Raw genomic sequence first — 16,195 nt, forward strand, 5'->3', positions numbered from 1 at the left:
TCAGATGTGATATGGTTCATGTGTCAAAAATAGAATTTCTGGTTAAATATTGATAATTGTAAATTGTGAGATATCAAGTATTTTTAGAATGACTTACATTTCATTATATAAAATGCTAATTGTATTATGTTCCTATACTAAGAATGTCTGTTGTGTATTTTGTCACACACCCAATCCAAATCGACTGGTGTGCGAGCCACAGGGTTCAACCCATGAAGACTGTAAGGCCCGTCTAAGCAAAATAACCTAATGGAAAGAACAATAAAAAAAGTGTGGAAGCATTTAATTGTAATCAATGGTTTGCATACCTTGACTAAAACCACCCATAGCAACTAACTATTTCACTAAACCAATATAAAATTCAAGAAGTTATTTGTGAATAGAGTTTTTTAAAATAGATATTTCAACTTTTTGTTCACACTACTTTTGCAATACATAGAATGTGAAAAAAAAAAAAAAATTTCTGACCATTTTGATTTAAATAAAATATAAATGTATTTGTAACGTGAAAAGTGACGAAAATATTATTTTCGTGCTTATAGAAAATATAAATATGCTTGTGGCTGTGTCCCTGCTGTGTTATGTCTTGATATTTTGAAAATTTCCTGTGTCGGCATGTTCGTATCATGCGTAGTTTATGGGCAATAACGTGATCTTTACTGGTTTAGATAGTCTAGTTCCTTGAGTTGTTGGAGCTTCTGTATAATGGTGGCCCTAATTTTGTAGGTATCCCTTTTGAAAATGAGACTTTAAACAGTATGGTTTCAAAGCTTGTTCATATATGGCAATAGTGGACCAGAGTGATGGTCTCTATATTCATTTCAGCAGGGGAATTAGACAACGCATTTGACATCAAAGTTTCTTTGAATCTATTTTATCTGCATAGAAATGAAAATTCTCTTTGCACGGAATTAGCTGAATGTCTTTGCTTTCTAGTACAATAAAGCTTGGTTGCAAAACCAAAATGCTGATATTCATAAAAATAAAATTTTCATAAAAAACTGAAAACTGCTCATAAAATGTTTGGGATGGTTATTATTATTATTATTTTGAATTTATTGTCGACAGCAATTTGTCTAAAAAGAACAAAAGGTTATTATTCTTTTAGCCTTATTGTTGAGTTTTTAGAACCCAAAAGCACATGCATGAAAAATTCTCGAATTTCTTTGAGAATAAGTAGATAAGGAGAAGAGGTGAACCAATATCAGAATAACTGGAAGATCTTTTGGAATATTAGTTTCTAATTGCTATGACCTTTATTTTGAATTGTTTTACTTGTGTTAAAATGTCGAGTTCATATGACAATGTTATATTTTGTCTATGATTATTTTATAGTACAAAAGAATATCTCCTTTGAAACTGTGCTAAGTGTGCTTTTGCTGTAATAGCGCTGTTGGAAATTATTTTAATATGCATTAATAAATCTTCTTTTATGCTTCAAGTGTTCACCTGTCTTTCAAAGGTTTTTTTGCTATTTCCATTGCATTTGTGGCATGTTTACTAGATATTCCTTTTTCGAAGCCTTTTTAAATGTCGTGCTGCAACAAAATTTTGATCCTTGTGCATGATATTGCATTAGAAAGCATTGCAATTTTAGGCTATTTACCTTTGTGGAGATGTTTTTCTTCTTATTTTTCTGTTGATTTTTAATTAAGAATTTGGATTATCTTCTTTATTTTTATTTTGTATATTCTCTTCAACGATGACCAAAATTCTTTCAAACCTGATAGTCTCTTGTACAAACTTTATGAGAAAACAGGATTTTATAACAATGGAAAAAGGAAATGACAACTGCAATTTCATTTTTAACATACGGTTCCCACCGTACTTATAAAAGTAGCATGTGCAACCCTCTTCAAATTCTTTCGTCAACAGAATGTTAATTTTTTTGGATGTTGTGCCAGTCTCGGTTACCATCCTTGTGCTATGTCTTGATAGTCTTCTTCTATTTTTAATCTTCTTTCCAAGAGGATCAAATAATGAATAAGCTGCGCATCTTTTGATTTGTCCTTTGAACTTTTTTTTTGATAAATGATTTATCCTTTGAATTTTTCATCCTTAAGATCCCACTTATCTGCTAACTGGGGGGTTGAAAAGTTGCATGGCCCATGGCTAGCCAAATTCTCCCCATGATTATTCTTAGATGGATGACGGTGGCATGAATATGCAAGTGGTTATTGGATTAGGAGTTGTTTCTGGATTTTATTTTTTGTTTTGTGGAGATGCATTTTCTTTCTGTGTTTTCTTACTTGTAGAGGATGCCTCATCCTTGCCTCTTTTTTGATCTATTCAATAAAATTCTGTTTTTGCTGATCAAAAAAAAAAAAAAAAAAAGTTCTGTCATTTGAATTCAGAGGTGGTTGATTGGTTTTGAATGGTATAATTTCTTCTTATCCTGATGTTTATTGTTTTTTACTGTCTGAGGTGCATTCTTTACAGAAAGCTGTATAGGGTACAAGCTTCGGTTCACAAGTCAAGCACACTTATAAATGGAGTAGAATTCAATTTATTTGATGAGCTTGCTAAGTCTTGGTTTGGCTTAGTAAGCCATGATTGCTTTTATGGTTTTATTTATATATTTAAGTCTTTATGTGGAATTTTCTTTGTACCATTTAAGTAGGAAAAGATTGATGCTACTTTTTTGCAATGAAGCATTGTTGGAGGATAATTTAAGAGCAACCCACCACTTGCCTTGATGAGTTTGGATCATTGAATATTAAGCAAGCCGAGTCAGTTTATTATGCTTTGATGTGCTAGATGAAGGTGAAGGTTCCCATTTCATCTAGACTGTAAATGAGATGAAGCCAGCCAAGTACAAGGAGCTTGAGCTTGGTTCAGCAGCATAGGAGCTAGGCTCAATCTGAGCTTAGACTTGTTTTGACAAGTAAAATTCATACAAAGCCGGTTTTTGGAGACAAGCCACTACTAATTCGATATTTCCTAGAGACGTTTCTTTGATTGACTTGAGTGTAGTTTTTGATTCTCTCTTCTTCTTCTTCTTCTTCTTCTTTTTTTTTTTTTTTTCACTTTTTATTTATTTTTTTACAAGATGTAGTTAAGAAGTTTAGCTTTTCTCTGCTTCTCTTTCTTTGGCTTCTTGCTTTGCACTTCAACTTTTCAATGAGAATCTTGAGGGTCCATTTGATTAGAGTAAAAAATATGATGGAAAGCAAAAGTGATAGATAGTGAAGTGAAAGAAAAGGTGAAAGGAAAATTTATTTTCTCGTTTGCATTTGGTTTAATTTTTTGAGAGAAAGTTACAATAGTTGGCTACTTTAATGAGAGAAAAAAGTGACTGCATTTTTTTGTAAGAATCTAGAAGCAAAGTTGCCATTCTGGTGTGGGTTGTATAAGATATTTAACTTTGTTGTATTTTCCACCCTTCTCCTGCTAAACAAATGCATGAAATTAAATAGTTGAATTTTTGTTCCCTTTCCCCATCTTCATCCTGTTCAAACTCAGTCTGAGTGATTGTATGTTGTTTCTTCAGCAGTCACTTGCTTTGCTGACATCAACTGTTCGTTTGAAATTATTTTGCAGTTGTATCCTCCTAATGATTGGCTAGTGGGGTCATCCTTGCCCTCTAAATTCAGCCCAACCATTATTGAATCAGCACTCAATGAGCTTACCCCAAACAATGTTAGGTGAGTTCATTGCTGCTCCGAGAAGCTCTAACTTATTATATTACTGATACATATGCTATGATTGACACTTCCTTCCCTTTATATATTTGTTTTGTCCAGGATGTACATTTAGTATCGATGATGCAAAATGTCCTTAATTTTGGCATTAGTAAACATGCTAATGAAGCATTCAGACTTCAGTTTACACAGAGCATACAAGATCACTCTGTGCATGCCTGCAATACTTGTTATACATTGCATGTTTGTTTTAGTTATTATTAGAGAGGTCCATTACATGCTATGAACAAATAACAGAGACAGGAGTTCGCAGCTCAGATAAATAAATGATTGTATGTTGTTCTTATATACCTACTTTATTGAAAAGACACATGGAAAATGCTTCATCCTCAGTTGGATCAGAAACTATCTAGAGAGTAATGTGACTAATAAAGTTTTCTAATAGAATTGTTGTCTTTGCGAGTTAAATATCGTAAGTGTCAATATAGTCAATAATAAGACAATTTGCATGTCGCTGTGCATACAGGATCCAAATGCCATTGTTTCAAGTATACTCATAACATGTGGTTTGGCTGGCATAATATGAAAGCATGTTTAAGGTGAATGTTCATTTATTTCATCTAGAAATTTAGGATGCTAGGAACTATCCAGAAAGGATGGGAAAACTGAAATTTAGGCAATCAACAATGTCTTGCCTTGCTACTTGAAGGTTTGATTTCAGTAGAATATTCAAAAACTTGATTAACGTCTGCTAATTTGTCATTGGATTTTACAGTAATTATGGGTATTGTGAGTGCTTAATTCATCTTTCCCTCCTCTCTGTTTAGTACATAGCTAGTGTATTTATTGGTAAAACTTCATTAGTACACTTGCCCAAATGGAAGGTAATGATATTGAGGACATTTCTTTCACTTGGCAATTTTGATGTTGAATAGATGTTTAGACAAATAATGAATACTTGTTGACTATGCTCTTATGTCCATTCTTGCCCAACAATTGTTGGGACACTTGCAAAAGTGTTCACCTTTATTGACTTAAGTACGTGTAGAAGTCCAAGGACATTACTCCTCCTTGTCAAAGAATTTTTATATGATTATTATTTTAGGTTAAGTATGCTATATAAGTGAATTCACTTTCATTATTGTACATCACATTCCATCCCACATCGTCTAGGTAGGAAAAGTTCCTGGGCTATATAAATGAGTTCATATTCCTTCCAAGTAACAACATGCTTTAAACCCTTGAGGGCCTAGCTCAAAGTGAACAATTGTTATGATTTGAGATGGGGGTGTTATAGTAGCAGAAGTTGTTGGAATATTTCCTTATTTCCTTATTTAGATTAGATTGTGATTGATTGATTGATTGTGATTCCTTAATCAGTCAGTCAATCAATCAATATAAAAGGTGATTCCTTAATCAGTGCCTTAGGGCTTCCTTTTGTAACAGTTGATTGGCTAATATAAAAGGTGATGATATCATAATCATCACTCAAGCTTTGTATTCTCTTAAATTATATGGTATTAGAGCCAAAACCCTAAAAACCGTCACTCACACAGCCGCTATCACCAACCAGCCATCACCTATCACCACCCATCCTGTATCGCTAGTCCCTGAGTCTCTGTCGGAATCAGCCAAGGTCCCACAGAGCTGTTTCGACTTCAGCCGAAGGCCCCTCTGGCCTAGTCGACCCTTGTGAGGGTTGTCCTAGCCTCTCTTTATGTATTTCGGCTCTTGTGGATGAGTGTTTGTGGGTTGCCCATCTTTTGCTGCCTCTGAGTCTCTGTTGGAACCAGCCAAGGTCCTACAGAATTGTTTCGACTTCAGCTAAAGGCTCCTCTGGCCTAGTCGACCCTTGTGAGGGTTGTCCTAGCCTCTCTTTATGTATTTCGGCTCATGTGGATGAGTGTTTGTGGGTTGCCCATCTTCTGTTGCCTCATGTTTCTTTCCTTCTACTTTCTTGAACACAGTTCAGCACTTGTTTTGATTGGATGTTTGTTTTTCTGTATTTGATTTATTTTTTTGGTCCATAGATGACCCATTAATCTGATTGTTATGCTCCCGCAGTGGTCTGTATGTGATTTTGCTTGTTCCAGCGCATTCCATTCCTCTTGTGATTTGTGCAAGGTATTTTGGGTTGAAATTGTAGAGTTCTTATGGTTGACCTAACTAGTGAATCCACCACCACTCTCACCCATCAAAAGGGGAGAGCTGCTGGCCAGCTATGACTACTACATTTGAGAACCTCAACCCTAGCCTCAAAATCACCACCGCTCTGTTTAATGGTTAGAATTACCTTTCATGGTCTCAGTGTCTAACACTTTTCTGAAGAGTAGGGGGAAGATAGGATATGTGAATGACAGAGTTCAAGCACGAGGTATTACCGATCCTGGCTATGACCAATGGGAGATTACCAACTCTTTAATCATGGGGTGGCTCATTCATTTCATAGTTTCTGAGGTTGGTGAAGGCTACTTATCCATAGATATTGCCCAGGATATTTGGGAAGCAGTCGCTACTACATATTCTCGAAAAAGAAATTTTTTTCAGTTTTTTGAGCTGCGCCGGTTTATTGAGCCTTAGTATAAGGGGAGCAGACAGTGTTCCAATATTACATCTTTCTGACTAATGGTTGGAAACGCCTAGATCATCTCCTAGATTACAGGCCTGTTTGTACAATTGACTCAGTTGGTTACCAGAAGTTTCTTGCACAAGAGTGGGTCTTCAAGGTCCTAGAAGCCCTCAGCGTGGAGTTTGATCTAGTCCGGGGTCGTGTCCTTGCCATCTCTTCAAGAGGCCTTTGCATATGTACAGAATGAGAAAAATCGTCGTTCTACTATGTTACTTTCGGCTATTGGAGACCGTTCAACATTATTTTTTGCTCCTTCTCAAGATGGGGCTGATTTGTCATTACCTATTTCCCATCCTTTAGGGAAGGATACTGTGTTCTGTGATTACTGTCACAAGTTGCGACATACTCGTGAGACGTGTTGGAAGTTTTATGGGGCTCCATTAGGGAGTCAGGATGATCAGTTTGGTACTAGAGGCGGTCAATCAGGCCAGCCTAGAAGACATGGCTCTAATCTACGGGCCTATCAGTCTAGTGCTGTTGACATCCTTGATTCAACTTCCGCTTCAGTTGGTCTGACTTTTGATAGTTTGTCTAGCATGACTTCTCTTGAGCTTGAGGATGTTCTGTGTCATTTGTTGGCCCGCCGGTCTTCTACTTCTCCCACTACATCTTTCTTGTTGTTTGCCCGTTCAGGTAACTTAGCTTCTTCTCCTAGTGCTTTTCTTTCCCATAAGTCTTTGCCATGGATTATTGATTTTGGTGCCTCAGATCATATGTTTGAGTCTTCAGATATTTTCTCAGCATATAAGCCCTCTTCAGGTTAAGACAAAGTTAGGATTGCAGATAGTACTGTTTCTTTTATTTCTGAGGAAGGTTTAATTTGTGTCACCCCTACCTTACCTCTATCTTCAGTGTTCCACGTTCCTAATTTTTTTGTTAATCTTTTAACCTTAAGTCGTATTACTAAGGGTTTGAACTGTAGTGTGATATTTTTTTCCTGATCATTGTCTTTTTCAGGACCTTGTCATGAGAAGGACGATTGGCGGTGGTAGTGTAGAAAATGGTCTCTATTTCTTAGATAAGCTGAACAAGCTTACTCATCATTCCATCCAGTTCTTCTCAACCACCGAGGATTTATGATTGTGGCATCGACGTCTTGGGCATCCTTCATTTCATTTACTTAGGCATTTATTTCCGTCTGTTTTTACAAACAATAATGTGTCTGAGTTTCTTTGTGAGTCTTGTCAACTTGGCAAATAATACCGAGCTTCTTTTGCTCCAAGTCTTAATAAAAGTTCAGCTCCTTTTTCCTTAATACATTGTGATGTGTAGAGTCCATCTCCTGTTGTATCTTTAAAAGGCCATAGATGGTTTGTTATCTTTATTGATGGTTGTATCATTTTACCTTTCTCGTACTACTTGGGTGTATCTTATGAAAGAAAAAAGTGAGGTTCTCTGTTTTTCTAAATTTTCATAAAATGATTTGAACTCAGTTTGAGGCAATTGACAAAATCTTGTGTTCTGATAATGTGGGTGAATACATTGATTCGGGGTTAGAGAGCTATTTTTCTACTCATGACATTATACATTAAACATCTTGCACCAATACCCCTCAACAAAATGGGGTTGCAGAGTGCAAGAATCATCATCTTCTTGATATGGCTTGCTACATATGTTTTTCTATGAGTGTGGCTTGCTCTTATTGGGGCGAGGCCATTCTCACCGCAGCCTATCTTATTAATCATCTTCCTACCCAGGTTTTGCCAAAACAAGCTCCACTTTAAGTCTTTGTTGGTTCAGAGTCTTTGTTTTTCATTCCCCCTAAAATATTTAGTTGTGTCTATTTTGTCCACAATCATCCTCCTACTCATGGTAAGTTGGACCCTCACTCTCTCAAGTGTGTTTTCCTAGGATACTTGCCTACTCAAAAGGAATATAAGTGTTATCACCCTTCCTCTCATAAGTGGTTTGTGTCTATGGATGTCACCTTCTTTGAGTCCCAATCCTAGTTCTTGTCTTCTCCAGTATCACACAATCATCCCTTTAGGGGGGCCTTGGTGTGAAGAGATTCCTGTTGTCCCTGTTGCTCCTATGGTGGAACCAGTTGTTCTTGCACCACCTATGACTAGGACTATAAAATCCAATGCCACCAAGGGCAGGGAAGAACAAGTTTATGTCAGGTACAAAGGCAGATAGAAAGTTACTTGGATACAAGAGACTACTTTTGCGAGACCATGGCCATCTTTTACTTTTGATCTATGTTACATGGACTCAGATACGAGTGTCGAGTACGGGTGTGTATCCAAGCGTCAGACCTTCATAAATTTAAATTTTAGGATCTTGGGGTACGTATCCAAAATTGGATATGGGTACGGGGACACGTCATATGCACATATATATTGTATATTTTATAATATTCTCGGATGAGATGTTTTAAATTATGTAAAAATATATTAGAAATTAAATATGCTTCAGAAAAATTATTTGGTTTGTTTTTGGGGGAGTTTTTTTTGAAAAAAAATTTGGGGAGAGAGTTTAGAAATTTTTTTGGTTTGTTTGGTGGTATATTTTGAAAGTAGTTTTGGAGATTGGGAGTTTGGTATGATTTGATATTTTGTTGTAATTGAGTAGATGTGTGTGAGAGAAAAAGTGATTGAGAAGGAGAGAGGAGAGAGAAAAAGTGATTGATTGATGTGTAAGAGAGAGAAAGTGATTTTGGAAATTTTTTGAAAAAAATTTCAAACCAAACAATTTTTTGGAAATTTTTTTCTAAAACTCATCTCTAAAACTCAAACCAAACATACCCATGAAATTTCTATATCTAATTCATGTGGGAGCCTAAAAATATTGCTTTACTAACAACTATGAGTTTCTTCTTCTTCATGTATTGTCACAAATTGAAGGATTTGAGTGTCTAAATTGGATATGAGCGTCGGACACATATATCATACCCTTACCCATGTCATATCCAGTGGACACGGGTATTGTGGGGGAAATAGAAGAGTCTGTGTAACACAGCTTTTGATAAGAGTTCAGGTAACTTTGAACCTCTTGTTTCTCGAGTATTAATATTGCTATTCCTGACACTACTGATCTTGATATTCATATTGCCAAAAGAAAGGGTGTGAGATCTTATACTCAACATCCTATGTCAAACTTTGTGTCCTACTCTCATTTGTCTTCCTCGTATAGGGCCTTTGTGATAAACATTTTCTCTGTTAGTATTCCTAACCATTTTCAGGATGCTCTTGCTACCTTTGAATGGAAACTTGCCATGATTGAGAAAATGAAAGTACTTCGTAAGAATGGCATTTGGGAATTAACCGAGTTACCTAAGGGCAAATGATTGGTGGGATGCAAATGAGTCTATACTGTGAAGCACAAAGCATAAGGTTCCATTGAGCGTTACAAGGCTCGACTTGTGGCAAAAGGCTTCACTCAGACTTATGGAGTAGATTATTAGGAGACTTTTGCACCAGTGACTAAGATGAATTCAGTCAGAATACTAGCATCCAATTTAGATGGGTCACTTCATCAGTTTGATGTAAAGAATGCTTTCTTACATGGTGATCTAGAAGAGATGTATGGACATTCCTCCTGGTATTGAAGATCATTAGATAGAGGGTAAAGTATGCAGGCTTCGGAAGCTGTTTTATGGTCTTAAACAGTCTCCAAGGGTTTGGTTTGAGAGATTCACTCAGGTTATGCTTAAATATGGTTTCAAATAGAGTCAGGTAGATCACATTTTGTTTGTGAAACATTCCTTACGTGGTAAGACTACAACTTTCATTGTTTATGTGGACGACATAGTGCTTACAGGCGATGATAGTGAGAAAATATCCATGTTGAAGAAATATTTACCTAGTGAGTTTGAAATCAAAGACTTGGAAACTTGAAGTATTTTCTGGGAATCGAAGTTGTTCTCTCCTATGTTCTTGACCTTTTGAAGAAAACAGGGATGCTTAGATGTAAGGCTTGTGATACCCTATTAAAACTTAATCAGAAACTTGGTGATGATGAAGGAGGAATAGTTGTTGATAGGGGGAGTTATCAGCGACTAGTGGATAAGCTCATTTACTTATCTCACTCTCGTTTTAATATTGGTATTGTTGTCATTATTGTTAGCCAGTTTATGCATGTGCCTCATCAAATTCACTTAGAGGTGGTTATGAGAATTCTGAGGTACTTGAAATCTTCTTCTGGAAAGGGTCTTTACTTTTCCAGACATGATTACCTCAGAGTGGAAGCCTATACAGTTGCTGATTGGGCAGGGTCAATAACTGATAGGATATCTACATCAAGATATTGTACCTTTGTAGGTTGCAATCTTGTTACTTGGAGGAGTAAAAAACAAAATGTAGTGGCTAGATCGAGTGCAGAAGTTGAGTTTAGAGCTATGGCACAAGGTGTGTGTCAATTCTTGTGGATCAGACTGTTGTTGAGTGATTTGGGGATGAGCCAAACACTCTTTGCGGCTATATTGTGATAATAAGGCTGCCATTAACATAGTTCACAATCTTGTTCAACATGACAGGACAAAACATGTTGAGATTGATCGCCACTTCATCAAGGAGAGACTCACTAGCAGCATGATATGTATTCCTTTTGTGAAGTCAAGCAAACAACTTGCAAACATCCTCACCAAGGGAGTTGAGAGTAAACCATTTCATGACATTCTAGGCAAGTTGGGCATGCAAGATATCTTCGCACTAGCTTGAGAGGGAGTATTAGAATATTTCCTTGTTTCCTTATTTAGATTAGATTGTGATTCCTTAATCAATCAATCAATCAATCAATATAAAAGGTAATTCCTTAATCAGTGCCTTTGGGCTTCCTTTTATAATAGTTGGTTGATTAATATAAAAGATGATGATATCATAATCATCACTCAAGCTTTGTATTCTCTTAAATTACAGAAGCATTGGCTGATGGAGAGGGGTTGTGTTTGACTTCAGAATGGCGATTCTCTGAGATTCAATCTTGGTCAGATGCAGAGGTGATAATTAATGGGATCATTCAACAGCATGGTCAGACTTTAGACAGAGCCTTGGTTCTTTGAGATTGTTTTCTGTTGCTCGTTCATTTGTTGGTTGTTCTTCCACTCATGCTAGATGATCTTGTGAAAAAGCCCCCCTATGTCGAGCTGATGACTTCTAGCTTCCCCACTTAGAGCAGTGAGCTATTGAATGTGTAAAATGTTTGGATCTGTTTTAATGAAATCTCTTTCCTTCGATGGGAAAAAAAGGAAATTTAAAAGGTAAAATGTCATGAAGATGAAGTTATTGGCTCCATATAATGACCGACACTACATCACCACCTTCTCATCTAAACCCATCATAGTCATGACCACCAAACCTCAACTTGAGTAGCCACCACCACCATTATTGAAGTCCAAAATGAACCTCCACTAACCCACAATCCTTGCCTGAAACAAACTCCACTCTCTACCTAAACCCATCTCAGCACCACACGCAATGCTAAAACCACAACATACTCATCTCGGTCTTCATTAGCTGGAGTTGTATTTAATTGCTGAACCACTCCTTGAGTTCTTTCATTTTGTTTTAATCTCTATTCTCATGGTGGTGTGGGTTTTGGTTGATTTGGTCTCTACATATGTTCATAGTAGTAACTTTGTGGTTTTGTTGTTTAGGAACAGTGTTGTTTTCCTGGTTTGGGTTGTGGTCTTGTATCTGTGCTGCACATATGTGCATTTCTTTGCGTATTGGTTGCTGCTCTTGTTTCTGAACCATTAAAATAATGGCGTATTTAAATTTGAGACATGAGGGGCTTTAGAGGATTGGCAAGTTAATTCCATGGAGGCTTTTTGTGGTATGCTGTATGATTGTGAATTTCAGTTTGGAGGTCAAGATTCTTTGGTTTGGAGGATTTCTAAATGAGGAGTATTTCAGTTTGATCTTTTTACCAGTACCTTTGCGGTGCTGGGATGACTTTTGTGCCTTGAAGGGACATTTGGAGGATGGTCATTTTCTTCTCATGGGCAGCTTCTCTAGAGGCTATTTTGACTATTGACAATCTTAGAAAGAAATGCAAGGTTTGGTTTTTTTTGGGTAGGTAAGGAGAAAGGGAAGCAGGATCATTTACTGAGGTGGAAGATTATTTCCCTTCCAAAGAAGGGTGGCCTCGACACATTGGCAACATTGTGGAATGTTGTTCTTCTTAGAAAATGGCTTTGTAGATTCCCATTGAGTGTGATTCTCTTTGGCACTTATATTATTAGGAGTAGGTATTGGTTACAAGCTAATGGTAGGGATACTTCTGTGGTTAGTAAGGGTAATTGTCATTCTCCATTGAAATCCATCTATCATATTCTTCCACTCTTATCTACATTGATTTTCCCTAAAAGTGGGTAATGGGGAAATTTTTTTGTTTTTGGGAGGATGTTTGGGTGGGAAATGATTCCTTTGAAATAAAGTTTCCCCTATTGGGTGGCCTGGTCTCATAATGCGTCCATTGTTTTTTTGGTTGGCACCAATTTTAGTTTTATTCAGAATCTTAATGATCGGGGTGCTAGTGAGTTTGCTTCTTTGTTGGTTCTTCTTCATGGATTTTCTGTCTCCTAATGGACATGATTAGCAAATTTGTCGTATTCATTCTTCGAGTGTCTTTTGATGCAAGTCTTTCTTTGATAAAATCAAGCCCAATGTCCCTTTTTTGCCTCTTCACAAAAAAATTTGAAAGTGTTAGTACCTCTGAAGGTAAGGTTTTTTATGTGCTCGTTGGCTCATGGAAGAATCTTGACTAGCAATTTCTTTCAAAAAAGGCGGCCTAATTTCTATCTTTGTTCTCAGTGGTGCATCATGTGTAGGAGTGAGGAATCACTAGACCACTTATTCTTGCTTTGTCATGTGGGTTTGAACCTGTGACGTTGTCTCTTCTGTTTGATTGATGTTCAATGGGTGGAATTGGGATCTTGTTTACTCATCGTCTTCTGAATTTTTTTTTTGGGTGATTTGGGGGTTGGAAAGGAATGTAAGGATCTTTTGTTTAATAGAATCTCAATATATATATATACTCCCTCCATCCCAATTTGTTGGTCCCTTCTGGGGATTTCAACTTTTTAAGGAGGCATGCAATTATTACCCTTAAATTTAAATTTCAAAATATTTTTCCACTAATGCCCCTATCTTTTCAAAATTTTAATATATTTATAATTACTCAAAAGGGATAGTTTTGGAAAATCAAATGTTTTTTTACTTTGACTTTTCAAATGGGACTATCATTTTGGGACATCCCAAAATGGAATAGTGGACCAACAAAATGGGACGCAGGGGGTATATTTTATTTCTAGACATTGGAAAGTGATCTGTGATGCATAAACATTATCTCTTAGTTTTTGGTTGATGATGTTTTCTCTTGTCTTGTAGAGGACATCTTGTGCTCTCTTTGTATTCTTTTTCTTTTAGTAATAAAATTTTATTTTGTTGACAAATCAAAAAAAAAAAAAAAATTTTTTTTTGATTGGTGTTGCATGTGTAAGCAGTTGGGGGCGTTTGTGAATCGTCTACTTGTGCATTATCTAGTAGCCAAGAATTGTGCCATCTGATGTGTGCAGTTGTTGGGATGACATTGGTGCTGCTGTATTCATTGACATATGTCCTTGTTGCTTGGAGTTCTTGTAGTCCTAGAAATTCAAATAGAAAGGTTCAGCGAATTGCTATATTATGTGGGCTGTGCGGAGAGAGCCCAACTGAAGATTTTTTAAGGCATTAAGCTTCCGGTTAATAGCTTGAAAAGGATCTTTGCTCCTTGTTGTTTGGTTGGTAGTGGAGTCTTGTTTTTCTATTGATTCTTTTGTGTAGATAAATGTGACATACATGCCTCCGGATGTAAAGCTTATGGGTTGTGGCCTTTGTATGTAGAGGATTTGCCCCCATTTTTGACAGTTTTTGTTAATAAACCTTTGCTTACCAATCCAAACCAAACAAGCCTAAGTCCCATCAAATGGGGTTAGCTACATGAATCCTTCTTCTCCATTCAACTTTATCCAAGGCCATATCATTAGTCAAATTAAGGAGATTCATATCTCTATTTACTACACTAGTCCACATCAATCTAGGTTTGCTCTTTCCCTTAACACTTGCATCTACCATCACTGTATCGCATCTCTTCATTATTGTTTCTGTTGGTCTCAATTATATATGTCACGACCTGAACCCGTCCCTAGAGGTTTAGGCCGCGACCGGCTAGTAATCCCAAATTACCCGGCCTCATAGACAAAACAGATAATTAATAATAGTAAACGGGGCACAACAGAAGCAATATAAAAACATAACTATGTCCATCGAGCTGTGCATACATGCCAAATTCACAAGTACTTAAAAACTTCAGCCATCTTTTATGGACATGAGCTCATAGGTGCATCATAACATCTTAGATACTTGTACAAAAGATTCATACATACAAGTTTCCAAATAACAAAAGAAAACAAAACAAAATAACTTAGAACAGCAGGGTTGACACAGCTTGGCTCCACATGAGTCCAAGATTGCCCCATCACGGAGGCACTCCAAAGCGGCTTTACAGAAGGATGGACTCCCGTGGTTGCTCTAAACTCGACGCTCCATTTGCTCACCTACATATATAGGGGAAGAGGGTGAGCTAAAGCCCAGTGAGTAATACCAGTATAAAGAGGTTAAATGAATGATGTCTATCATGATACAAATTCATATCATATGAGTTTCGAAGCAAAGCATAAGTACTTGACATATCAAAGTTCACAAATCATATTCATATGTGATACATCAAAGCAAAGGGCCCGAAGACATAACAAAGGGACCACATGGGTCTAACAAAGGGACCGTATAGGTCAAGCAAAGGAACCACTTGGGTCAACATCAGAGATCTCTGTGCGCATATAACAAAGGGCCATGGTATTGTTTTCCCTTGGCGAGGGTCTTATAACAAAAGGCCACGGTATTGTTTCCCTCGGGTGAAGGCCTTATAACAAAGGGCCATGGTATTGTTACCCCCAGGCGTGGGTTACACTAATGAAGCCACAATTACTTTTCAAAAGAGACAATCGTTCATTCTTATCAAAATAGTATTTCAGAATAACATTCTTGCAGTAAATTGAAAATACAGTTCAACATATCTTTACAAAGATACTACTCACAGTGGGCTAGTGTCACAGATGTTGGACCTCGGTTGGCCACCTACATAAAACACATAACACAGATACACATTGAAACACACGTTCGTAACAAATAGCGTATCTTAATGTGATTCTCTTACATGTGTTTCTAGCTTATACCGTGGCTAAGGATGTCTAAATGATGCTTAAGAATGCCTAAAAGGGCATGATGATGCAAATATGCACTTAGAAGTGTATTTCAAAAATGCTGAAAACAGGGTAGTTTGCTCGAGTGCATCTTTGGTCGTTCAAGCGGTGTGGCTTGTCTGCAAAAGTACTGGATGGTGTCAAAGTAGGTTCGATGTTTGCTCGAGCCAGTGCAATGCAAATTCGAGTTTGCTTGAGCGCACACTTGGTTGCTCGAGCCAACTACAAAAGTCTGCAAAAATACTGAGAGCATGCAACGTGCGCTCGAGCGACGACTTCATCGCTCGAGCAAAGTGGACGAATTCTGGAATTTCCATAACAGAATTTGAAGTTAAAAAATGCAACTCATGTTCTTAACTTGCATGGCTTGGTAGAAATGTGAAGAAACTTTTTATAAAACAAGAATTCATGGAATTTATGAAACTATAACCTCAAATACTCTTTCAATTTTCCAAAACAAAGCTCCAAATTCAATGTTCTTGCCAGGCATGTGTTGAATTCACTTTTTTCTTTCAAAACATGGTAAATTGAGTTAAGAAGTGTGAATTCATGGAAAATTCTTGCAAGTCTACATGTATAAGCTTCATGCATGTATGAATGTTTAAAAATCAAAGTCAAAAATGGTAAATTGATTCATGCATGTCCAAATTCAACCCATATTCTCTAAATTCATTGTAGTTCTAG

General features: G+C 36.9%; 1 protein-coding gene across 1 annotated transcript in view; it reads left to right on the top strand.

Moving 5' to 3' along the window:
• Nucleotides 1-16,195, top strand: part of LOC114318147 (insulin-degrading enzyme-like 1, peroxisomal) — an 83,876-nt gene that overhangs the window by 37,056 nt on the left and 30,625 nt on the right. The window contains exon 14 of the mRNA XM_028265007.2: nucleotides 3,541-3,644. Within this exon, the coding sequence (XP_028120808.2) occupies nucleotides 3,541-3,644 (104 nt within the window). The remainder of the gene's footprint in view (nucleotides 1-3,540; nucleotides 3,645-16,195) is intronic.

Source organism: Camellia sinensis, chromosome 12, assembly GCF_055761805.1.
Source record: "Camellia sinensis isolate YWXY chromosome 12, ASM5576180v1, whole genome shotgun sequence".
Lineage (NCBI taxonomy): Eukaryota > Viridiplantae > Streptophyta > Magnoliopsida > Ericales > Theaceae > Camellia > Camellia sinensis.